The sequence below is a fragment of the Jaculus jaculus genome, chromosome 9 (assembly GCF_020740685.1).
Source record: "Jaculus jaculus isolate mJacJac1 chromosome 9, mJacJac1.mat.Y.cur, whole genome shotgun sequence".
In the NCBI taxonomy this organism is placed as follows: Eukaryota; Metazoa; Chordata; class Mammalia; order Rodentia; family Dipodidae; genus Jaculus; species Jaculus jaculus.
In genome coordinates, this window is record NC_059110.1 from 290776 (window position 1) to 314556 (window position 23781).

Sequence of the window (23781 nt, forward strand, 5' to 3'; positions counted from 1 at the left end):
TCTGTAGCCCAGGGTAACCTTGAACTCATGGCAGTCTTCCTACCTCAGCTTCCCAAGTGCTGAGATTAATGATGTACCCCACCACACTTGGGGATATTGTTATCTTTTGTGGGATGGGAGATGAAAGCATGTGCATACTTATGGTAAGCAAGAACTCTACCAGTGAACTATATCCTAAGCCCCAAAATGGTTAATTTCAAATTTTCATGTAAATATAGTTGGGCCAAGTTTATAATTATCTAGTTTCACAAAAAATATATTTCCCATTGGAAAAAGAAAACAAAGGCATCTGAGGACAACACTGGAAGACAATCCTTTCTGCCCATCTTTACAATTCCATCCTCTACTAGCCTCCTATGTTTGTGAATACATCTAACAATATTTAATTGAAATCTATGCCACAAATATGGGTAACTCCACCCACAGCTGATGAATGCTTCTGATCCACTTCTCAAGGCAAACATTCTCAACATGTATTAGAAGTTATACAAATATACAGATGGATATTTACAAAAAGACACAAATGGTCTAAGTAGCAAAGAGCCTGTGCAGAACAGGAAACAAAATAGAAATCCACCTGGGTCAGAGGTATAGGGTTAATTTCTCTTGCAGAGGCTCAGGTTTCCCTTTGATGGGTCTTTAGTGGTCCAGCTAGTCAAGAGGAGAAGCATCTTTTTTTCTCATTAACCAAACATGCCCAGTAGCTGCTGAGTTCTGACTGTGTCAGCTGGAGGTACCGCCGAACATTGGCGTCTTTAGGCTGCCTATTGACAGCAGCCATCAGGTAGTGCCGAGCCTGGTCATAGTCCTGCAGATGGAAGAAGGCCACTCCAGCCTGGTACAAGGCCTTGGCGTTATCAGGCTGATGTTCCAGGACTTTCTGACTGTATTCCCTCACTCGTTCGTAGTTCACTGGCTCCATCTGAAGGAGGCAGGCAGCTAAATTGTAGCAGTCTGTCTGGGTGGTATAATTTAGTACGTTTTCTTGCTCAGATGTTAGATCTGGGCCCTGAGGTCCTAGGTTAGGTATCGGGGAAGGCAGACTTGGGTCCAGACTCCGCAGCTGAAGCAGAGCTCGATGGTACCTACTCATAGCATCTCGGTACTTCCCTTCCCGGTAGCGTTGGTTCCCTTCCTCCTTGTATAGCTGAGCCTCCTGCAGGCGCTTCTCTGTAACTCTTGGTTGTCCGGTGCCCTCGTGAATGGGGAAAAGAGAGCAAACGAAGCTCTGGCGTTCGGTTCAAAATAACTGATATTTGGCAGCGGACTTTGGAAGGTATAGAATTGTCCTTCTCCAGAAGGGACCCGGGGATTTAAGCTTTGCTGCTTCTACTAGGCTCCAATTCTCCTCTCTGCAGTATTTTTCAGGCACCAGAAGTGCAACGAACTTGTTTGTTAAGACTCGGTAGTGAAAACTCAGACAAAAAGATTTCTCAGAGTTGGAGGGGTTCCCAGGGTATGTACAACCTCAAAAATTCAAAGTTCCTACTAATAAACTGAGGAAGGTGTGGGAACGCCTGCAAAATTCGCTTTCTTCTTTCTTTTAGTCACACCCCCCTGACCTGGAAGAAGAGGGAGTAGGCGGGAACAACTGCTACCACAAGTCAAAAGCGTTTCCCTCCTTCCCAGCGCTTTGTCCTTCAGAAAGCATTTGTCCATGTCTCTGCAGTTAGTTGAGGTGAATGAAGTCTGTGTGTCCAACCCACCGGCGAAGCTGAGCGGATTTTGTCTTTTTAACTAAAGCTTATTTTTCAATATTCTGAGTTTTGATTACTGCTACCCCACACTCCTTTTACTCAGTCTCTTACCCTGACCTCACCTAGACATTTGGTTTCTTCAGCAATACAGTCTTGCCATCTAGTTCTGGTGGGCAACCAAGCATCTTGGCAATAGCCTGTAGAGTTTGGGGGGCATCAGGGGTCTTTCAGTGGAAAACATCCAACCCTGGCACTGAAACTTTCTTTTAACAATCTATGGCTTCTGGACCCAGTATTATTAGTTCCCACAGGGTACTTCTGCCCAAAGTACCCTCTCCACTTTTTTTTTTTTTTTTTTTTTGAGACAGGGTCTCACCCTAGCGCAGGTTGACTTAGAATTCAATATGTAGTCTCAGGGTAGTCTTGAACTCACAGTGATCCTCCTACCTCTGCCTCCCAAGTGCTGGGATTAAAGACGTGCGCCACCATGCCTGGCTTCCCCTTCCATTTCTTAAACATATGTAGCATTAGCTAGTGAATAAGTAGGTTCCCATATGGCTCATTCATAACACATTTAATTTTGATTAGCCCTCCTTTCACACATCCCTTTCTCCATTTCCTCCACTGGCTCCATTTAGACCATTTCACCCCCAGTATTCTGTACCTCTGTTTACACATCTACTATATTCTCCTCTTAAGCCCACCCCTCTCCTTTCTCCTTCATGTGCCCTTTTTATCTTCCTAGCCTCTCCTATTGACTTTTATTATAGCTCATACAAATATAAACATTTGAAATTGGATCCATATATGAGAGACAAAATGCAGCATTTGACTTTCTGAGCCTGGGCTGCCTCACTTTGTATAATCTTTTCCAGATCCAACCACTTCCCTGAAAATTTTCTTCTCAAAATTTTGTTTTATTTTTATTTATTTATTTTTTTAATATTTTTTGTTCATTTTTTATTTATTTATTTGAGAGCGACAGACACAGAGAGCAAGACAGAGGGAGAGAGAGAGAATGGGTGCGCTAGGGCTTCCAGCTTCTGCAAACAAACTCCAGATGCGTGCGCCCCCTTGTGCATCTAGCTAACATGAGACCTGGGGAACCGAGCCTCGAACCGGGGTCCTTAGGCTTCACAGGCAAGCGCTTAACCGCTAAGCCACCTCTCCAGCCCATTGTTTTATTTTTAGAAAAGGCTATACTCTTGTATCTCCTCTCACCTGTTCCCCCACTATTCCACTGAGGGCCCCCTCAGTGGGGTTATTGGCATTCACTGTGGGATCCTGAATACCAGTCTGTGGTGGGGGGAACCTGTCTCAGGGTTATCCTAACCACCTTGCAGCTTTAGAATTCTGCCGCCCTCCCCCACCCTGCAATGTTCCCCGAACCTTGATGGGCATGTTAGAAATCTGATTTAGTGTTAAGTTCTCTGTACCCTCTGGATTTCTGTTTTGATAAGATTTGAGTGACCAGTCAGTGTCTGTTGCCCTCACCCTAGGACTGTTTCTCAAGCCAACAGTGAGCATAGTATTCGTGTTGCTGCCACTTCTACAACGACTCCTGGACCCAGGCAGATGTGTAGGTGACTCACCTCATCACCATGATGGCATTTGGCAATTGGCATTCTTTTCTTATTGCATTGATGTATCCTACATCTCATTAGTATTCTCTGCCATCTGTAAGATAAAATAGATTCTCTGGCCAAAAGTGAGAGCAGCTTGGATTAAAGGGTTGACTTAGTTATTTGAGAGACATTTTGACGAATACACCCACTTTTATTTTTTCGAGGTAGGGTCTCACTCTGGTCCAGGCTGACCTGGAATTAATTATGTAGTCTCCGGGTGGCTTCGAACTCATGGTGATCCTCCTACCTCTGCCTCCCGAGTGCTGGGATTAAAGGTGTGCACCACCACGCCCGGTTTATACACACTCTTTTTAGCCAAAGAGCAGTGGAGCCTCTCTTTAGACGTTGTTTGATTTCTTATTGTTATAATCTTCTTGTTGCTGATGCAAAGCACCTGGACAAAAGCAGCTTATGGGAGGAAAATTTATTTTGGCTTACAGTCCTGAGAGGAAGTTCCATGATGGCAAGGGATACATGGAATGAGCTGTACACGATCTTTGCCAAAGTGGGTGGCAAAATGTGGCAGCACAGTGAGCTGAACACTGGCATGGGGAAGCTGGATATAACACCCATAAACCTGCCCCCAACAACACACCTCCTCCAGAAAACCTCCAATTCCCAAATTGCCACCAGATGGGGACTATCATTTAAAATTTATGAGTTTATAGGTGACACCTAATTCAAACCACCACACTTATAAGTTTTTTGAGTTCTTTATATATCCTAGAATTTATTAATCCTCTGTCAGATATATAGTACTGACAAAGATTTTCTGCCATTCTTTTTTTTCCTTTTTGTGGGAAATTGTAAACATCTTGCTTTATTACTAACATAAGCATCTGATGCCAAAGAAATGAAAGTAATTTTACAAACTCAGAATTAAAAAAAAAAATGTATCATAAATTTCCAGTTTCTATTTTATCACACTAGTTGGAATGCATTTTCCTACAATTATTCTAACATAATATAGCTCCACTGAGGTTGAGTCATTCCTAATATGTGGGTTTACCATGAACCAACACAAACAAAATTCCAAATTACTAACGTTTAAGTGAATGGGTTAAGAAGATACAGTCCTCTGATGATGCCTGGACGTGATCCTCTCCATAAAGGAATGTCTCTTCTGAATACATCAGTTGGAATTCGGCATCAAATGAAGGCAGAGCAGTTTTTCTTGAAAAACAAATGGGTTTGCATCTATTTTGAGTCTTCACGTGCCAATTCCTGACTCCTCTTTACTAACATATAGTCCATGTTGACCGTGGGTCCACTAATTACGTCTGAAGAGTTTAATGCCCATCCAAGTCCAGAGGTGGAAGAACACATACACTGGTATGGTAACCGGCAAGAGCAGACTGTAAAAGCTCAGGCTGGTCGCGCTAGAGCAACCGTGCGGGAAGTTTTCTTCCATCGAGGCGGAGTAGAACAGTCCTGCTAAAGAAATCAGAGAAATAGGTACAGTCAAGGTAGGCAGAGACACGAGCATGTTTTTTTTTTTTTTTTTTTTCCTCTCCCAGTGAGTCGCCACCGTGCTGTTTTCTAGAGAAGGACGACCTAGTGCTGCTGCGGCTGCGCCTCTTGCTTCCGAGCCTGAAGCGTGGACCTCGCGGCCTGCGGGATTACGTTGGGAATCCCATCCACGATCCGATAGGCGACGGCCAGTTCCTCGCAGACCAGCTCGTGGAAGCGTCGCATCGCAGCGGCTTCTTGGGCAGCGGACACACCAGGAACTCCAGCAGCGCGGGCTGCAACCGGCCCGATGCCGCCACGCCCACGCTTGGATCCGCCTACGACCGGGCCCGAGGCGCACCGCTGCCTCCGACCCCGGACCGCTGAGCGGGCGGAGAAGAGCCGGTCGCACGCGCGGCTTCGCGTGCTGCGCCCGGTCCGCCCCGCCGCTTCCGCTTTTCTGCCATTCTTGAGGCTGCCTCTTTGCTTAGCAGTGCCCTTTTTTCTATAAGTTTTTTTTTTTTTTTTAAATTCATGAAGTCCTATTGGCTGATTATTGGCCTTATTTCCTGAGTGACAGGAGTTCTATTTGGAAAGACTTGCCTTTGCCTATATGTGGAAGGGTTTCCCATACTTTTTCCTCTAGCAGTTTTAGAACTTCAGGTCTAATGTTAAGGTCTTTGTTTCTTTTGTACTTGATCCTTGTGCATGAAGAGAAGATTCTACTCTCATCCTTCTACATATGGATGTCCAGTTTTCCCAGCATCATTTGTTAGAGAGGCGTCTTTTCTCCAGTGAATATTGCAGGCATTTTTGTCAAATATCAGATGGCTGTAGCAGCCTGGGTTTATATTTGGGTCTTCTGTTCCACTGATCTACAGGTCTCTTTTTATGCCGGTACCATGATTTTTGTTACTACGGCTCTCTAGTATATCTTAAAATCAGGTATGGTGATGCTGCCAGCCTTAATTTTATTGCTCAGAATTACTTTGGATATTCGAGAATTTTTGTGCTTCCAAATGAATTTTAGGCTTGTTTTTTCTATGCTAGTGAAGAATGACACTGGAATTTTTATGGGGATTGCATTAACTTGGTAGATTGCTTTTGGTGACATAAGATTTTCACAATACTGATACTTTCAATCCAAGAACATGGGATGTCTTTCCATTTTCTAATGTCGTTAATTTCTCTCTTGAGTGTTTTAAAGTTTTCACTACAGAGAATCTTCACTTCCTTGGTAAGGTTTATTTTTTTAAGTATTTTATTTGTGTATTATTGTTATTATTATTTGGTTTTTCTTTTTAAAATTTATTTATTTGCAAGCAGAGATGGGAGAAGATAGAAAATGAGCACGCCAGGACCTGCAGCCACTGCAAACGAACTCCAGACACATGTGCCCCCTTGTGCATCTGCCTTATGTGGGTACTGGGGAGCTGAACCTGGGTCCTTTGGCTTTGTAGGCAAGCACTTTAACCACTAAGTGATCTCTCCAGCCCCCATTATTTGGTTTTTCGATGTATGGTCTTGCTCTAGTCCAGGCTGAGCTGGAATTCATTATATAATCTTATGGTGGCCTTGAAGTCCTGGCCATCCTCCTTCCTCTGCCTCCTGAGAGCTGGGGTTAAAGTCATGCACCATCATGTCTGGCTAAATTATTTATTTGAAAGAAGTAGATAGAGAAGGGGCACACAAGGGTCTCTAGCCACTGCAAATGAACTCCATGCTCATGCATCTCATTGTGCATCTGGCTTTATGTGGGTACTAGGGTACTGAACCTAGCTTTGCCTTAACTGCTAAGCCATCTCTCCAGACCTTTCCTGCCTTTTAAATGTAGGCCTTATGGCTAAAATTTCTTCTCAGCACTATTGCTGTGTTCTCAGGTTATTCCCCTCACCCTGAGGGAGGGTCTCACTCTAGCTCAGGCTGACTTGGAGCTTACTTATTGTATTCTCCAGTTTTTGTTCAATTGTATTTTCATTTCATTTTCTGATTTTTAAGATTTTCAACAATTATATTAATTTCCAATTTTTTGTTTCAAGTTGTCTTTTATACTTTAATATATATTTTTTGTTTATTTTTATTTATTTGAGCGTGACAGAGAGAAAGAGGCGGGGGGGGGGGGGATGGACGCACCAGGGCCTCCAGCTGCTGCAAACGAACTCCAGATGCATGTGCCCCCTTGTGCATCTGGCTAACATGGGTCCTGGGGAGTTGAGCCTTGAACCAGGGTCCTTACGCTTCACAGGCAAGCGGTTAACCACTAAGCCATCTCTCCAGCCCAATATATATATATTTTTTTATCTGAGAGAAAGAGGCAGAGAGACAGAGAGAGAGAGGAAATAGGAATGCCAGGGACTTCAGCCACTGCAAATGAGCTCCAGATGCGTGTACCGCTTGTACACATGTTAGGTGGGATCTGGAGGTTTGAACTTGAGTTCTTAGGCTTCACAGGCAAGTGCCTTAACTGCTAAGATCTCTTCAGCCTTTTTTTTTTTTCCCTCTGTTTTTTTGAGGTAGGGTCTCACTCTAGCCCAGGCTGTCCTGGAATTCACTATGTAGCTTCAGGGTGGCCTTAAACTCATGGTGATCCTCCTACCTCTGCCTCCCAAGTGCTGGGATTAAAGATATGTGCCACCATGCCTGGCTTCCAGCCCTTTTTTAAAAAAAATTTTTTTATTTGAGACCGAGGGAAAAGGGAGAGAAAGAGAGAATGGGCACACCAGGGTATCCAACCATGGCAAATGATTTCCAGACTTACGTGGGACATGGAGAATCAAACCTGGGTCCTAAGCTTTCACAAGCAAGTGCTTTAACTCCTAACCCATCTCTCCAGCCCATTTTTAAAATTTATTTGTTTGAGAAAGAGAAAAAGGCAGATAGACAGAGAGAGGGAGAATAAGCATACTAGGGCCTCCAGCCACTGCAAACTCCATGCATGTGCACCTTGTACATCTGGCTTATGTGGGTCCTGAGGAATTGAACCTGGGTCCCTAGGCTTTGCAGGCAAGTGCCTTAACTGCTAAGCCATCTCTCCAGCCATTTTCCATTTTTCTGTTACTAATGTCAAGCTTCATTCTATTAAGAGTAGAGAAGATACTTTTTATGATGTGTGTTTCTTAAATCTAATGGGATTCATTTTACTGGGCATTATAGCACATACTTGTAATTCTAGTAGTTACATGTGAGGCAGAATTGTGACTTTGAGGCCAGGCTGGGCTACACAGCAAGGCCCTATCTCATAAACACACAAAAACCATATTTTGTACCTAATGTATGGTAAATCTTCATTTACTCTCACTTCCCCCACTACTGTGTTTTTTTGTTGCTTTTCTTTTGTCTTTCAAAAAATTATTTTATTTGAGAGAAAGAGGGAGAAAGAAAGAGAGAAAGGGGTGGGGGAGTAATGGGTACACCAGGGCCACTAGCCACTGTAAACTAACTCCAGATACACGTGCCGACTTCTGCATCTGCCTTACTTGGGTACTGGGGAATTGAACCTGGGTCCTTAGGCTTTGTAAGCAAATGCCTTAACTGCTAAGCCATCTCTCCAGCACTCCCCATTTATTTTTGCAGAAATAAGAACTTTATTCACAGAAGACTCTGAAGCTTTTGGAACTGTATGTAAGATAAGCATATTGTAATGCATTTCACTCTCCAATTCTGCAAGTTAGATCTAACAAAGAAATCTAAGTTGCTTCACGGAAAACCAGTGAGTATAAAAATATCTGACACAAAACTAAAACAAACACAACTAAACCAAACAAACCCAACTAAAACACAGATTCTGAAGTCTGTTACTCCTCCCATTTAAAATAAATGGTCTCCCAAGGGAAAATAATTTCATTACAGCAATTTGACAAAAACAAAGCCACTCTCATAGAGAAAAATTATATGTAGGAAAGATGTAATGAAGCATTTAGAAAATGTTAATTTTCATATTGGGAAAACAAGCTAACTAAATATTTTGTTCTCACTGTTAGAAATTAAAGTACCTCTTGACATAGGGTAAGTGGTACGGTGGTTTGATTCAGGTGTCCCCCATAAACTTAGGTGTCTGAATAGTAGGTTCCCAAGTGATAGAGATTGGGAATTAACGCCTCCTGAAGGCAGTGTATTGTTGGAGGCAGGCTTATGGGTTTTTATAACCAGTTTCCCCTTGCTAGTGCTTTGTACACTCTCCTGTTCCTGTTGTCCACCTGATGTTGGCCAGGAGGTGGTATCCACCCTGTGCTCATGCCATCATTTTCCCCTGCAGTCTTAGAGCTTCCCCCCTTGAAACTGCAAGTCAAAATAAACCTCTTTTCTTCTCCATAAGCTGCTCTTGGTTGGGTGATTTCCACCAGCAAAATGAACCTGACTGCAACAGTAATGTTGGTACTGAGAAATAGTGGCATTTGCTGCTAGACACCTGCGTGTGTGCTTTGGCCTTTTGGAGCCAGTTTTCAAGAGGAATGTGGAAGGATTTGAAACATTGGCCTGAGAGACACCTTGCAGTGTTTTAAGTACAGCTTGCTGGACTAATCTGGTCAGAGTTGAAAGATCTGAATGTATTATGGACTGTGAGGTTTGGCTGATGAGGGTGAGAAAGAGCTTTGCTTGGACCAGGCTAGAAGCAGTTTGTGTTAGAGGCTTCCTGTTAATGCCCATGTCCTGAGAATTTGTGCAGGGCTGTTTTGCATAGAAACGGACGGGTGGGGTGGAGAGATGGCTTAGCGGTTAAGCCCTTGCCTGTGAAGCCTAAGGACCCTGGTTCAAGGCTCGATTCCCCAGGACCCACGTTAGCCAGATGCACAAGGGGGCACACGCATCTGGAGTTCATTTGCAGTGGCTGGAGGCCCTGGTGGGACCATTCTCTTTGTCTATCTCTCTCTCTATCTCTGTCTGCCTCGTTCTCTTTCTGTCTGTCACTTTCAAATAAATTAAAAAAAAAAAAAAAGAAATGGATTGGTGTGTGCACAGGGATATGGCACAGAAAGAAATTTTTGGGCCAAAACTGCTGCCTGTTCAGCTGCAACTATATGAGAGATTACAACCATTGAGATTGGGCCAGCTGATCTGAATTGGGACAACAGAAAGAATGCAGTCTTTTGAAGGAGCCTGAATGCTGAAGGAATGTCCTGTTCTTCAAAGTCTGCTTTATCTTCCCCCGGATTAACAAATTGGCACCCTACCTGGTATCATGGAGTATAAGAAGTGCAGGAAAGAGAGGGTTATTGAATTTGCAACACAATCTTGTGTTTTGGAAATGACCATGGGCAGTGTGAAGCAGGATTGCCTGCATGGAGATCTGATGCAGCTGTGCAGTGGAGATGCCAGGACCATGAGATGGCTGCCAAGGAAAGCTGCCGGCCCTGCATGAAGAATTCCAGGGCTGTGAGTGGCCTAGTTAGGGTGGGATTAGCACTCCAGAGACGTGTTGCTGGTTAGGATTGTTGGACTTGGAGATTTGTCACTGGCTAGAGTTGTTCGCTTTGGAGCTACAGAGTTTGATGTTTCCCCTGGTTGTTTTAAATCTTGTATTGGCTGAATGTTTCTCTGTTATGCCCAATGCCATCTTTTGCAGTGTGAATTCTGTGCCATTATGGGTTTTGGGGGGATTTTTTTTTTTTTTTTGTATTATGGCTCAGTTAAGACTCTGGATTGTGAGGACGTTTGAACATCATTAGGACTGATAAAAAATGTGGGGACTTTGGAAGTTGGACTTGCTGCATTGCATTTTACATCATGGATGGTTAACAGTTTATGGGGGCTGGGGGGGAATGTGATGATTTGATTCAGGTGTCCCCCATAAAATTAAGTGTTCTGAATGATAGGTTTCCAGCTGCACATTTGGAAATTAATGCTTCCTGGAGGCAGTGTATTGTTGGGGGCAGGCTTATGAGTATTATAGCCAGTTTCCCCTTGCCAGTGTTTGGTATACTCTCCTGTTGTCCTCCTGCTGTTGGTCAGGGGCTGGTGTCTGTCCACCCTTTGCTCATACCATCATTTTCCCTTGCCATCATGAAGCTTCCCCTTTGAGCCTGTAAGCCAAAATAAACCTCTTTTTTCTCCCATAAGCTGCTCAACTAAGGGTGATTTTTACCAGCAATGTGAACCTGACTGCAACAAGTGGCACGAGTATCATAAAACCAAGCTCCTCCGATATTGTTCAGTTAGACCCCAAGAGAGACAATTACAGAGCTTCAAAATCCAAGGATAGATTGGTCCCCAAACATTTCTTCCTGTGTCATTTCTTCATCCTGTTCCTTGTTCTCTTTTCTGCGCTTGCAGTCCTCTTTCTTAGAGGTTCATCTTGACACTCTCCCTCCCTTTTCGATTCTTAAGTTTTTTTGCACTGACTGGTTCAATTTTTGTTTTCTTTCTTGGGATGCTCTTGTGTTTGTTTAAATCCACTTCCTCAGAACTTATTTTTCTCTCATGTTTGGGCCACTCTCAGCTTTTTCCCTGTCTTCCTCTAGGTGCCTTTTCCTTTTTTGATGCATATGTTTATGACTAGCTTGAGAGTTACTGGTACTATAACCTGACCAGGGGTGTTTGTGAACTCCAGATTCTATGTTGTATGAGCCACAATTGTATTCTTGGTAACTAAAGTTCAGGGCCACTGTTTTTTTCTGAGCAACAGTCCCTGGTAAACTGACAGTAGCCCAGAGAGTCTACTGTCAGCTTGCTGTCATGAGCTGGGAACCAGTTCTTTACTGTTTGTGGAATATTGCATGATCGTGGGTAGGTCTGGATGGTTCCAGATAGGAATCTTGGGTCAAACATTCTATACCTGGGTCTCTTATCACCCACCATTTCTTTTTCTTTCTTTTTTTTTTTTTTTTTTTGGTTTTTCAAGGTAGGGTCTCACTCTAGCCCAGGCTGACCTGGAATTCACTATGGAGTCTCAGGGTGGCCTTGAACTCACAGCAATCCTACCTCTGCCTCCCGAGGGCTGGGATTAAAGGAATGCGCCACCACACCCAGCCATCCACCATTTCTTTCTACAGAGTTTTTTATTTTATTAACTGTGTTCTTCATTGCTAGTAATTCTGACTGGTTTTTCTTTATTATTTCTATTTCCTTATTTATGTCTTGTATTGCCTTCTTTATTTCATGAAATTGGTGTCCTGCATCTTCTTTGACTCCTTTGATTTCCTCTTTAAGTTCCTCTTTGACTCCTTTGATTTGTTCTCTGACTTCTTTGAACATATTTACAATCATTCTTTTGAAATCTTTTTCAGGCATTTCCTCTAACTCGTTCTCACTGGAGGTCATTTCTGATGCATTAATACTTTTAGGTGGATTTATATCGTCTTGCTTTTTAGTGTTTCTTGTGTTATAATGTATATATTTTTGCATCTTGGATTAAGTTAATGCTTGGATTTTCTAGCTAGCTGGGTATTCTTAGCTGTATCAATTGATTTGATGTTATATATTTTCAGGGTAGGAGCTTAAGGTGTTAGATGTGGCTCTTAAGACTCTGAGAGTATCTACAAAGGTGCTCCTAGGGGTTGAGTTTCCCTGCTATGGGAGTATTCAAGTAGGCTGAGTGGAATAAAATACAGGTAGATTCTAAAAGTTAACTAAACACTGTACCCATTCAGTCAAAAACAGCCCCAAGTATGTATGCCAGAGTAGTTATTATAACAACCAGATCCTCTATCAACACAGAGGTTAAGATTTCTGGTCTGTTGAGGGATCCCAGTCAGCTTGTGACTAAGTGAGACCCTTCCCTGGTGCAAACCCAGTTACCTTGGATGATTTTGGTCTCAGTCAAGTTGCTGCCTGGGTCGTCGGGCTGCTGTTCTGATTTCTGGAGCTGGGCACTGGCTTTTCTTGCGGGGCAAACCAAGCCTGGCAACTGTGGCCCTGCAGATCAGTACCCCCGCTGCTGGAACTGCTGCTGCTTCTGGGTCTGCTGTTGTTGCCGCTCCTGGGTCCGCCGCTGCTGACGCTCCTGGGTCTGCTGCTGCTGGGGCTGCTGGTACCGGTTCTGGAGCTGCTGATGTTGCTGCTGAACTCTGCTCCTGCTTGGGTCCTGCTGTTGGCTCAAGTTGGCGTGGCTGGGTCCCGGGATGCTGCTCTGTTTGCTGGAGCTGGGCTCAGGCAGTGGGGAAGGGGAGGGAGCTGCAGCTGCTCTGGTTCTCTTGCTGCTCCACGTGTTCTTCTACCTCGCGGTCTGTGGTCTGCTCCTCCGTTGTTCACTGCCACTCTCCCCTCACATTTCCCGAGTTGCGGAGAGCGCGGTGTGAGGGGAAGCTCCCGCACCTGGCTTTTCCTGCAGCTGGAGCCGAGTCTGGCGGCTTTCTGGTGCGCCTCGCCGCCCGATGGTTGGCGGAGCTGCCGGGGGCCGCTTTTGCCGGCCTGTGTGGGCTCTGGATGCTCTGGATCTCTCCTACTTCTCTGCTGCCGCTTCAGTTTCCTATACACCTCACTTTTTAGTAAAAGTGTGTATTTTGCTGAGGTTTTTGGGTCTTTTTTCCCCCCCGGCTGCTTTGGCGTGGTACCTACGCTGCCATCTTAACTGGAAGTCCGCCCCCACCATTTCTTAAATAGTCCCCTCTAATCTTTCTGAAAGAAGTCTCTGGCTCTAGGCCTCTGGCTTTCTGAACTTGAATGTATTTTTGAGCTCATCTTGAAGAGTCATAGGACTTGTTTGAATACCTTATTAGGTTGACAAAAAGGGATTATCTTTATCAGACTGAGAGCTTGATAGAGAAATTTGATATCCACCCATTAGTTGCTTTAGTTTTCCAGCATGAACCTTCCCCAAAGGAAGACTGTGCAACAAGCAGGGAGCTAAAAATGTACATTATTTTATTATTCAAACTGCACCACTAGTGCTCATTTTTTAAAACCCGTCTTTATTCCTTCAATGTGATATAATCTTCTCTGAGGCAGGAGTGGGAGCCTACAACTACTGTTGCCTCATCACCACCTCCACTGGCCTGGGCAGAGGCAGGTCCAGGAAGAGTCTGCTACGGAGGTGGCGGAGAGGCAGGACCACCACTGCCGCAGCTGCCCTGATGCCAAGCAGGCAGCCCACCCTTTTCTGATTTTCCAAGGTAGGCTCTCAGTCTAGCACAGGCTAACTAGGAATTCTTTCCTCCTCTTATAAGCCAAACCTCCTTCCACATTCCTCCCTCAAATCAGTCCCAAAAGACCAAAAGCCACACAGTCAGGTTTCTAGCAGCCACCCCAGATCTTGGATGTCATCAGCTTTGTGTTGCTGGCAGAAAACACCCAACTAACAGCAGCTTGTAGGAGGAAGGGGTTCATTTTGACTTATAGACTCAAGGGGAAGCTCCATGATGGTAGGGGAAACTATGACATGGGCAGAGAGCAGCCCATCTACTGATACCAGTATGCTGTGCAACCCAGCACAAGTTTTCAGGCTGGCCTCAAACTCACAATGATCGTACCTCACCGTCCTGAGTGCTGGCATTAAAGGTGTTTGCCACCATGCCTGGCAAAAGTGTATTTTAAAAAATAACTTTTTAATAAGTATTTTATTTAAGAGAGGAAAAGGTAGATGGCGGGGGGAAGAAAGAGAGAGAGAGAAAGAAAGAAAGGATGGGTGCCCCAGAGAAAACAGCCTTTGCAATCAATCTCCAGATGCATGTGCTAACTTGTGCAGCTGGTGTACATGGGTACTGGGGGAATCAAACCCTGGGTCCTCAGGTTTCACAGGCAAATGGCTAAATGCTAAGCCATCTCTTCAGCCCTTAATATTTAGTTTTGTTTATTTATTTAAAAATTATTTTTATCTATTTTCAAGGGAAGAGAGAAAGAACGAATGAATGTGGGCACACCAGGGCCTCCAACCACTGCAAATGAACTCTAGATGTGCATATGGCTTTATGTGGGTACTGGAGAATAAAACCCAGGTCATTAGGCTTTACAGGCAAGTGCCTTAACCACTGACCAATTTCTCCAGCTCTTTTATTTATGAGAGAGAGAGAGGAGGGAGACAGAGAATGGGTTCACTAGGGCCTCTAGCCACTGCAAACCAACTTCAGACTCGTGCCACCTTGTGCAGCTGGCTTTACAGATTGGGAAATCAAACACAGGTACTTAGGCTTTGCAGACAAATGCCTGACATCTCTCCAGTCCCCTGACTAAATTTTTTTTTTTCTTTTTAAAATATTGGGCTGAAGAGATGACTTAGCAGTTTAAGGTGCTTGCCTGCAAAGCCAAAGGACTATGGTACAATTCCCCAGGATCCATGTAAGCCAGATGCACAAGGTGGCACATGTGCTTGGAGTTTGTTTGCAGTGGCTGAAGGCCCTGGGGCACCCATTCTTTCTATCTGCCTCTTTCTCTCAAATAAATAAAAATTAAAGCCGGGCGTGGTGGCGCACGCCTTTAATCCCAGCACTCAGGAGGCAGAGGTAGGAGGATCGCCACGAGTTCGAGGCCACCCTGAGACTACAGAGTTAATTCCAGGTCAGCCTGGACCAGAGTGAGACCCTACCTCGAAAAACCAAAAAAAAAAAAAAAAAAAAAAAATTAAAAATATTTTAAGCCAGGCATGGTGGCATATGCCTTGAATCCTAGCACTTGGGAGGCAGAGGTAGGAAGATCACTGTGATTTTTGAGGCCACCCTGAGATTACATGGTATAATTCCAGGTCAGCCTGAGCTAGAGGGAAACCCTACCTTGAAAAACCAAAAAAAAGTTATACCTCACAAATTTCTTTGTGAATAAATATCCTCACATGAAGGAGAGTAATCCAGAAAAGTATAATTCCCTACTTAAAATAAAAATAAATTATTAGGGGCTGGAGAGATGGCTTAGCGGTTAAGCACTTGCCTGTGAAGCCTAACAACCCCGGTTCGAGGCTCGATTCCCCAGGACCCACGTTAGCCAGATGCACAAGGGGGCGCAGGCGTCTGGAGTTTGTTTGCAGTGGCTGGAGGCCCTGGTGCACCCATTCTATCTATCTGCCTCTCTATCACTCTCAAAAAAATAAATAAAAATGAACAAAAAAATTAAAAAAGTACTCTGCCGGAAAGTGTGTGGGTGAAAGAAAAAGGATTTGAATAGAAAATGGTTACCAACTGTAGCCTCACCCACTTTTACAACTTCAGGTGCTGAGACCTAGATGGGTCTCAATCTTCTACTGGAATCCTTGGCATCATCTCTTCATTTCTTCTTCCGCAAATGTAAGATAGATCACTTTGTCCAACATTAGCCATTTGTTTTCCCAAGACTGGATCTCATTTGTCTAATGAATTCTGTCATTATTAGAAAGTTGAACATATACTTGCTTTTGAGAGGAAGGCACAATTTTCCAGGTTGCATATACAGACTTCATCAGCTTCTTGGAATTTTTCAGACATGTTATAAGCTTAGAGAGCTCTGTTTGGTTTCCTAAGCACTAATTCCTGTGTGGGGACCCAGGAGCCAGCCACCCGCCCGCCCGCATTCTCAGTGCACCCCATACCGCCTAGCAGTGCCATGGTGCAGGAGCCCCAGTAGAGCATGGTTGGCTGCCTTCACATGGTGCCCACTCCAGCTGCTGCAAACTCCAGATGCATATGCCACTTTGTGCACCTGACTTTATGTGGATTCTGGGGAACTGAACTTCAGTTGTTAGGCTTTGCAGGCAAGTGCCTTAACTGCTAAGCCATCTCTAGAGCCCTAGATTTTTATTAAATGGTGCAGAGAGGCTGGGAGGTAGGCAAATAAGACTTTGGCACTCATGTGTACCCTACAAGGGTAAGAATGTTGAATTTTGAAGGAACAGAGAGAATCCATGCCCCACCCCTCTGGAGAGGGGGAAGAGATGACAGCAGTCACAGGGCAGTGCTGAGACCAGTGGGTGAGTTTCAGTTGGGTACAATAAGGATGGCTGTAGGGTTTTCTCTAGGCAGTCTAAATGCAAGTCAGGTTTTACCTACATATATTGCTGTACAAGGATATATAATGACAGAAGTAGGTATATGGTATGCCTTTAGCAGCCAGGAATTCCGATTTTTAAAAAATTCTGTAACTTTGGTTGTTCCTAACATTTTTTTCTGATTTTAAAAACTTTAAAAAATATATTGTATCTATTTTACTTATTTAAGAGAGAGGCATACACAGAGAGAATGAACGGGCACATCAGGGCCTCTAGCCACTGCAAATGAACTCCAGATGCATGTGCCACCTTGTGCATCTGGCTTTACGTGGGTACTGGGGAATCGAACCTGGGTTCTTTGGCTTTGCAGGCAAGTACCTTAACTGCTAAGCCATCTCTCCAGCCTTAAAAAACATTTTTTCCTTTGATGTCCTTTACAAAGCTCCTGATTTGCTGAATGTCAGAACATTTTCCAGATGAAAAAATGTGAATTGTGTATGGGGGCTAACATCTGTGACCCCAGCCTGTGAGAGGCAGAGACAGGAAAATCAAGTGTTAGATGGCCAGCATGGACTACACAGTGAATTCCAGGCCTGTCTAGACTCCAGAAACTGTCTTGAAAAGTGGTATTATGAATAATAAATGTGTCTTGTCTTGTCTTGTCTTGTCTTGTCTTGTCTTTTCTTTTCTCTTTCCTTCCTTCCTTCCTTCCTTCCTTCCTTCCTTCCTTCCTTCCTTCCTTCCTTCCTTCCTTCCTTCCTTCCTTCCTTCCTTCCTTCCTTCCTTCCCCTTCCTTCCTTCCTTCCTTCCTTCCTTCCTTCCTTCCTTCCTTCCTTCCTTCCTTCCTTCCTTCCTTCCTTCTTTCTTTCTTTCTTTCTTTCTTTCTTTTCTTTTTTTTTGAGGTAGGGTCTCACTCTAGCCCAGGCTGACCTGAAATTCACTATGTAATCTTAGGGTGGCCTTGAACTCACAGCATACTACTTCTGCCTCCCCAGTGCTGGGATTAAAGGCCTGCACCACCATGTCCAGCTTTTTTTTTTTTTTTTTAAAGTAGGGTCTGTTGTCACCACACCCTGTCTTTTCATTTTCAATTGATATATGGCGATTCCACCTGCAGATTTGACTACAGAGGTAATATAAGCAATATTCAGGCTGGAAAAAGCCCCATTCACTGGCATTCCAAGTGACAGAAGTATCACCAACACAATGGCTTTCTTAATTTATAAACTGACACAAACATATTACTGAGCAGTCAGGATACAGAACCTGTAGAGGTCAAGTAGCTGCCATAGATATTTACTTTTAATCTAAGGGGTCAGAGATTATTTGAAAGTCACACAAATAAGCAGCAAAGAAACAGACCTTACAACAAATTTTATTGAGAATTTTCATACATGAACATGCTGCAATTTGGTCATAATCCCCTTCCATTACCTTCTTTTATGCCCCCTTGACACTCCAGTGAAGTACTGTCTTCTTTCTGACTAGTCCTCCTTCTATTCTGATGAAGAACTAGAACATCTAAAAGCAGCAATGCTTTCAAAGTGGCAAAAATTAAAACAAAAATGAGGGGCCTACTGCTTAAGTCAGAGTGCCTGAGTCCAATTCCAGACCAGATGTAAAAAGCCAAATGGTGGGTTTCTGTAATCCCAGCATGCTATAGTGAGATGGGAGGCAGTGACAGATTTTCTTGGAAGCTCACCATGTGTGATGGTTTGATCCAGGTGTCCCCCATAAACTTAAGTGTTCTGAATGCTAGGTTCCCAGCTGATGGAGAGTTGGGAATTAACGCCTCTGGAGGGAGTTGGGCTTATGGGTGTCATAGCCAGTTTCCCCATGCCAGTGTTTGGCATACTCTCCTGTTGCTATTGTCCACCTTATGTTGGCCAGGGGGTGATGTCCAGCCTTTGCTCATGCCATCGTGTGGAGCTTCCCCTTGAGTCTGTAAGCCAAAATAAACCTCTTTTCCCACAAGCTGCTCTTGGTTGCGTGATTTCTACCAGCAATGCAAACCTGACTGCAACACTGTGAGTGTAGTAATCAAACACAAGAATGAAAAAGCAGCAATTGGAAGGACACATCTTCCAGTGACCAGGGATGCTTACATCTCTTAGGTGAACCATGTGTTTTCAGAGCTGCAGCATGGCCTGTTCTCATGTCTGTGGTGCAGCAGGCATAAAGTCGGATGGAAGTTTAAATAACCTAGTCTAACCTAGTATGCTTTCTAGTGTCAATATCCATGGGTTAGCTCTGAACAATGTGAGGATTAAAGTTCCAATTCTTGGATTAATTGAAAATTCTTCCATGATTTTTTTTTTTTTTTTTTTGCCTTTTTGAGGTAGGGTCTTGCTGTAATCCATGCTGACTTGGAATTCACTATGTATTCTTAGGGTGGCCTTGGTCATGCTCCTTCCTCTGCCTCCCAAATGCTGGAATTAAAGGCATGTACCACCACACCTGGCCCACGCCCAGATTTTAAAAAATTAATCTTAACTTAGATATATCTACTTATTTATTTATTTCAAAACCAAAAGCTCTTCATTGCTCACAGAGCAACAAGTACACCATTCATTAGTGTCATCCTAAATTGAGCTTCTGGTAGCTCAACTCCTGGTTGGACTGTACTTAGCATGTAGGCCATCTTCACCTGAAAAGCTCTGAGCCAGAGCTGGAAATATGAAAAGGGGTAATATGGCCAACAGATCCATGAGTGAGTCCCACAAACTGTTTCTTTTCTAAGCAGAACCAACTCTCCATCAGGAAAGTGAGAACTTAGTTGTTCTCTTTGTGGTCAAAATACTTTTGAGCTCAAAATCTAGGTGAATAAATAGAAAATAAAAAAAAATATTTTTATTGCCAGGCACGATGGCACATGCCTTTAATCCTAGGACTTGAGAAGCAGAAGTAGGAGGATCACTGTAAGGTAAGGATAGCCTGAGACTACATAATGAATTCCAGGTCAGCCTGGGCTACAGCAAGACCCTACCTCAAAAAACAAAAACAATTTTTTTTAAAAATTTATTTATAAGTAGAAATTAAAGAGAGAGAGAGAATGAGAATGGGCATGCCAGGGCCTCTAGCTATACATGTACCACTTTGTGCAGCTTTATGTGGGCACTAAGGAATTGAACCTAGGCAGTCAGTCTTTGCAAACAATTGCCTTTAACTGCTGGGCCATATCTCCAGCCCTATAAAAAATGTTTTAAAAATATCTTATATTTATTTTATTTGCACACCAAGGCCTCTTGCAAATGCATGCACTACTTTGTGCATCTGGCTTTACTTGGGTACTGGGGAACTGAATCCAGGCTGGCAGGCTTGCAAGCAAATGCCTTTAATCACTTTCCCATTTACTTAACCTAAGCTAAATGTTTTTAACAACAAAACACTTCAAAAGACCAAGATAAGAAATAGTTGGCCACCTCACTTTGTTAGAATTTCTAATGCATAGTAATTTATGAAATATTATGTGGCTATTAGACATCATATTTTCAAAGACACCCTCACAATCTACTATGAAGAAAAAGCAGGATACAGTTAGATTCCAACCTAATAATAAAAAAGGAATTTAACTCCTCCCACAACAGAAACATGGATTGAAATGACATGCATGATGCTAAGTGAGAAGTGGCTTGGGCTATGAAATCAGGAACAACCTGTAAAAAGTAAGCCAATGAAAGCTCTTTGTGGGACACGATGGAGAAGCCTCTGAAAAGGTATTTTTTTTTCTTCTTTTTCAGCTGTGGCTCCCAGTGGTGTAATTCTTGCCGATGAGGCTGGATGGTGTTACTCCAAGGACTGCTCTGGACGAGGACAGAACTCAGACACTGCTTTTCCTTTCCACATTTTTCTCTGAAGACAGCAACAATGTCTTAAGCTAAGCTGGCTGATCCCAGTCAGGAGGCTGTGACATGTGATCCTTTAACCATTTGGCTTTTGGTGCTAAAAACCAATCATAAAGAAAGAGCTGTTATCGCCAGGTGTGGTGGCACATACCTTTAATCCCAGCACTTGAGAGGCAGAGGTAGGAGGATTGCTCTGAGTTCAAGGCTACCTCCTGAGACTACTTAGTGAATTCCAGGTCAGCCTGAGCTAGAGTGAGACTCTACCATGGGGGGGGGGGGGGGCTCTTCAGAAGATACAGGTGAGGACCTTACCTGTAGGAGACCTAGTACCTTCTCCATTGGTCATGTTCACATTGTCTGTTTCCTGTGCCAAATAGAAATAAAAAAACCAAAGTAAGAATTAAATCTCGCCACTTACTTCAAAAGAATGACACAATTCTAAGAACACAGAAAGACAGTATGCGGAATTGTATTTGGAAGAGAAAACTTTATCCTTTTTAGTTGTGGCCACCTGTCATTAACTTTTGTTCTATAATTACCTCATTAAAGTGTAAGCAATTAATTTGGAGGTAATGCCATTTGTGGAAGGAAACTGTCAAAATTGTTCCTCTGAATGCCAGTTCCAACCATCTGCAGGATATCTGGACGTTTATTACTGCTAATGACTTTGGGAATAGAAACCCATATGCAGATGGCTCCAAGGGGACTTTCTGCCAAGTACAGAAAGTGAATGTGTGTCTTTTCCAGGGCTGAGCTAAAAACCTCAGACTCTCACCTCAGTGTGGTTGGCCATTTCTTCTTTTCTAACAGACAGGGGGTGTGGCAAGAGACTTGGAGCAGAATTACCCTCTAGGAAAAAGGTGATAGCTTTTTATTTTTTAAAAATAACACCTTTCTGCACATCCTACTTGTTTTTTTTTTCAAACATGTCTTGAGTGATGACCCTCGAGTGTGATGGCACAAACAAGTGTTCAGATTAACATGACCTCCACCATCCTTGTCAGCGCTGCCTCTACCCTTATAACGTGCTAAAGTGCAGATCTCCAGCAGTCACCATGAGAAGGGGCAATGTGAAGAATCACAAAGATAGTTACAACTTTGCACTGGAATTTAACACATCTTTTCTTACCAGCTGGGCTGAGCAATAGCAAGGGAGAAACCAAAACTTCTCTCTTGGTGCCCATTTGCAAACAGAACAGTTGGGCTCCAACCCAGACTTTGATGTTGACCATCTCTGAAAATGTGCCAACTCTGCTAGAAATGAGGTGTTTTGAGTCTTTTCCTAAAATAAATATTTTTGTCTGTTGCTTTTATCCTTGAAAAAATATCAACTTTCTACTAAGGCTACTTTATATGTTTAAGCAAAACAAAAAATAGTTTAAGGTAGAAAGAGAAAAAAAAAGTGCTGGTCCAAAATATATTCTCCATAATTACACCGAAAAAGTAGATGACCTGATCAAACAAAACAAAACAAAACAAAACAAAACAAAACAAAACAAAACAAAACAAAACCACCCTCCAGTGTGCAGTAAACACTTCACACAGACTTGACACTGAAGTTCACACATCCCCACTTTCACAGCAGGCCTGTGAATTTTCCTCCACACAGGTAAGGTGCTAATGAATCATGCTATCCTTGTTCACATACCATTATGCAGGAGCCCCAGCTACTCCCAGACCTAACCCCTCAGCCTGGCACAGCCCAGCATTTGGCCACTTATTGGCCTTTTGTCTCAGGTCCCTGTAGCTTTTCTCAGTTTGACCCTCATCTGCAGGACCATGATGTTTTATTATGACCCATCCCAATCATGTGGGGATGTCCTTCAAAGTTTCAAATCAGTGCCCAACTTCTAAGCAGTTTTTAGGCTTTAATTAAGGTGGCCAGTACAGTTTTTCTGTTTCCAAGTGACAAGAACAACAGAGGTAAAAGGGCTTCTTTGGTCTTAAAAGTCAGCCGAGACACACACATCTCTGAGGAGCTCCCATTATGGCTTTGTGGGTGAAAGGACAGGAGCCAACTCTTGGGACTTTGCTGACTGGAGGAAAGCAATAAAATGGTAAGAAGAGATCTGTGTTATTGCACATTTAGTCACTAGACAGAACTGACTCCAGGACCCTGCTGAACCCAATTATCTGGATGCCTATGACAGTAATAACAACAATCTGGGTCAGGAAGAACTGCCTGTTATGTATATATCTAAATAGAGCCCTAAAAGAATTTATGTTCGAATTTAAATGCAAGGAATCAGCCTAGATGCCCATCAATGGATGATGAATGGTTAATGAAGATGTGTTCCTATGTACAGTGATTCTACTCATTGGTAAGGAAAAAGAAATAATAAAATTTGCAAGAAAAGGGATGAACTTGGGAAAAAAAAATCATACTAAGTGAAGTCTTTCAAGCAAAGAAAGACAAACATGGCATGGTCTCCCTCACATGTGATTCCAAACTTTGAAAAACTGGAGTTGTGAGTAAGAAGAGCCAGTAAGCATCAGGAGTATTGACAGGGAAGTAGAATGAAGCTCAAAAAAGTGGAAATAAGGAGGGAGGAGAGGAAAGGATACTTGACTGACAACTCAAGGGACAAAACACAGTGGGTAAAAAGTTCTTGGGGTGGGAGGGGGAAGATATACACAAAACATGAGTTGTCATAAACTCATAGTACCATAAACTTCATCCTGGATAGTAAACAAGATTTAACCCTTAATATGGAGGATGGAGAATTGCCCAGGCAGATGGGCCTTGGACAGGGTGTAGAAAGCCAAATCCTAAGACCATGGGCTTTGGCTTATAATTTCCAGTAGCAGAACTGGTTTACATGTAGGACCTATGTGGTCCCCAAAATAATGCAGACTACTGTCAAAGCACTTGGTTACCCACCATGTTAGAAGGTAAGACTCTACTGCTGCAGATACCACAGACCATGAATATCAGACATCAAGAGATCACGCTGGAACTTAGAAGAAATCCATTTCCTTACTGGTTAACCCTCATAGTGCTAGAAAGTGCCATGCGAGCTGCTGGGGGATAATGGTTACCAACAGTGTGAACAAGCAGGGGATCCTGCAAGTGACAAAATCAGTCAGCCAGACAAGATGCACACACCATGTAATAGTGCCACACAATCTACAGAGGTAATTAGTGACTCTGTGATTGGATAAGAGGCCTACTCAATGGAAGAGAATTCAGACCTGGTACTGAGAAATAAGTCAGAATCTATGTATACAATAGTCACAGACTCCAGAGAGAAGCTCCCACTAGTTTTTGGCCAAGAGGAATAGCTACACCCATCAAAATGTTTCTCAATTAAGTATGCTTATCTCCTTTAATCCATGCTGCT

The 23781-nt window shown here is 43.3% G+C and overlaps 3 protein-coding genes and 1 pseudogene across 8 annotated transcripts in view; all 4 read right to left on the reverse strand.

Moving 5' to 3' along the window:
- Positions 1-651: 651 nt before the first annotated feature.
- LOC101597942 (tetratricopeptide repeat protein 9C-like) lies at positions 652-1394 on the reverse strand. The gene has a single exon (XM_045159442.1). It carries the CDS (start codon positions 1091-1093, stop codon positions 656-658), a length of 438 nt encoding a protein of 145 aa, XP_045015377.1. The 5' UTR covers positions 1094-1394; the 3' UTR covers positions 652-655.
- Positions 1395-4063: 2669 nt separating this feature from the next.
- LOC101598233 (phosphatidylinositol N-acetylglucosaminyltransferase subunit Y-like) lies at positions 4064-5065 on the reverse strand. Its single transcript, XM_045159596.1, has one exon. The coding sequence runs from the start codon at positions 4806-4808 to the stop codon at positions 4593-4595; it is 216 nt and encodes a 71-aa protein (XP_045015531.1). The 5' UTR covers positions 4809-5065; the 3' UTR covers positions 4064-4592.
- Positions 5066-10953: 5888 nt separating this feature from the next.
- Positions 10954-19236, reverse strand: LOC101598827 (annotated as a pseudogene).
- Positions 19237-19816: 580 nt separating this feature from the next.
- The window catches only part of Fam120b (family with sequence similarity 120B), a 102907-nt gene continuing 98942 nt past the window's right edge, over positions 19817-23781 (reverse strand). For all 6 annotated transcript variants that reach the window (XM_045158394.1, XM_045158393.1, XM_004651068.2 and 3 more), the window contains 2 exons: positions 20753-20804; positions 19817-20537 (listed from right to left, as the gene is read on the reverse strand). In XM_045158394.1, coding sequence (XP_045014329.1) covers positions 20789-20804 — 16 coding nt within the window. In that variant the 3' untranslated portion in view covers positions 19817-20537; positions 20753-20788. The remainder of the gene's footprint in view (positions 20538-20752; positions 20805-23781) is intronic.